Here is a 1,981-nt window from a genome sequence, read left to right on the forward strand (position 1 = left end):
CCCTGTACCTCCCCACCTGTACCTCCCCACCTGTACCTCCCCACCTGTACCTCCTCACCTGTACCTCCCCACCTGTACCTCTCCACCTGTACCTCTCTACTTGTCTGGTTGACCGGGCGAGGCCTCTACTTGTGAGACTAAACCGCCCGTGATCAGGTTGTTCACCTTGGCTGAGAAAATGAGTGAAGGAGCCACGACGAGTGGGTGGAAGAAATTAAGTATTAAAACAGGCTTGGGTTTATTACAAGGCGGCGCGCGCGCTTCCTCAAATAAATTTTTTCATGCGGGCGGTGAAGAAACCAGTTCGTGTAACCGTTATTTGGATTTTATTTGCTCTCACATTCGGCACCGAACACGTCTCATAAATGTGTACGCCGCAAAGAGAATACGCGTGTAGAATTGTAGATATCCTATGAGCATGATGGTAGGGTTCGCTGACAAGGCTACAGACATCTGTCTAGACTGTTAGATCTCAACTCGGGAGGAGTGGGGTGCAGCTAGTGAAACACGGTGGAAGTATTTGCGAGCGATATATCTGCTTTCCGCGAATTATCTCTGTTATAACTCGAACTTATAACTGTCACGCGTGTGATCTTGTTGTTGACTCGATCCCGCTGACGCGTGCTGCATGTTTGATGTTTTACCAAGGGCGCCATATTTCACGTAAACTTTTGAGTGTCTGTAACGCGCAGACGCGTGTTAAAGCTAGGTTTACAGTATCAACCTTTAGTTGAAATGTTGATGCGTTGACAAATCTTTCAACTTCGTAAACGTGAAGTTGAGCGCTCAACCAATTGTTGTCAATTAGAGAATAGAACATGTTCTAATTTCTCAACCCTTTGCCGTCCAACCACTCTGACAGATAATAGCTTTTAGGTGGTGTGCTCCCCACCCAGCCTAATGGAATTTATGTGTTACGTAGCATTCCTACCCAGCGCGTGAACCGAGGCATGTGTGATTAATAAGAGGTTCTTACTACCTCTCTTCATCCGCCCCCGCCTTCACGTTTCACTGTGATTGTGCTGTTAACTCCGCGGTGACAATATTATACGTATTATATATATATATATATATATATATATATATATATATATATATATAGGCCGCTGACGCATCCTTCCTTGAAAAGAATTTATTTAATTTTGATGTGATGCTCGGTATAATATTTGGGTCATCATAATGGTCTGCTAGAACCTAGTGTCTAGCAGAGTGTGAGGTCGAGGTAGACTGGCCGTGGGAAATCAAACCTGTGTTAGAGACGTTGCGTGTGTTCGCCACGGGCGTAGGAATGTCTTCTGCCGGAATTGAACGTCTATCATTGCTAGAAAAAAAATGTTACTGTCATGTTGAATGCATGTAAAATGTAGCTTACGCGTGTTTGTATGTTAGAATGTTAGTACGTGGTTCTGTACGGTATAATAACTCTACAGCCCGAGCTACCGTCACGTTGCTGAACCGAAACTTGAAACGAGAACAAAATTACGTTCATTGCGCTTCGTCAAAACTTGTCTAAACGATGGGTTATGTGTTGTATGTAGTAACATCTTGTAATTTTGTTTTGTAGCAGAGAAAGGTGGAACGAAATCGGGCAAGGAGGATGGAGACGTAACGTCCAAGAACAAGAGAAATGACAGCAGAAGACACACACTGGCCAATGGCATAGACTACAGCATGGTTAGTAAAATATGTATATAAATAAATAAATAAATATATATATATATTATATATATGTATATATATTTACACTCACATATACACACATTTCTCTCTTCCTCTCACTCTTCTTCTCACTCTTGATCTCTCCCTCCCACCTCTCCTCTCGTTCACGCCGCCTTTCCCCTCTTCTATCTGCCTCCTGCTCTCTCTTCCTCCCTCCTCCCTTCTACTCTCTCTTCAATGAGTGGTCTAGTACTACAGATTTACTTCCCAACCTATACCTCTCCACCTGTACCTCCCCACCTGTACCTCCCCACCTGTACCT

General features: G+C 43.8%; 1 protein-coding gene across 1 annotated transcript in view; it reads left to right on the plus strand.

Moving 5' to 3' along the window:
• LOC106815437 (suppressor APC domain-containing protein 2-like) overlaps positions 1–1,981 on the plus strand; it is a 12,922-nt gene that overhangs the window by 6,924 nt on the left and 4,017 nt on the right. The window contains exon 2 of the mRNA XM_014819896.1: positions 1,565–1,674. Coding sequence (XP_014675382.1) covers positions 1,565–1,674 — 110 coding nt within the window. The remainder of the gene's footprint in view (positions 1–1,564; positions 1,675–1,981) is intronic.

Source organism: Priapulus caudatus, unplaced genomic scaffold (assembly GCF_000485595.1).
Source record: "Priapulus caudatus unplaced genomic scaffold, Priapulus_caudatus-5.0.1 Scaffold1112, whole genome shotgun sequence".
Taxonomy (NCBI): Eukaryota; Metazoa; Priapulida; class Priapulimorpha; order Priapulimorphida; family Priapulidae; genus Priapulus; species Priapulus caudatus.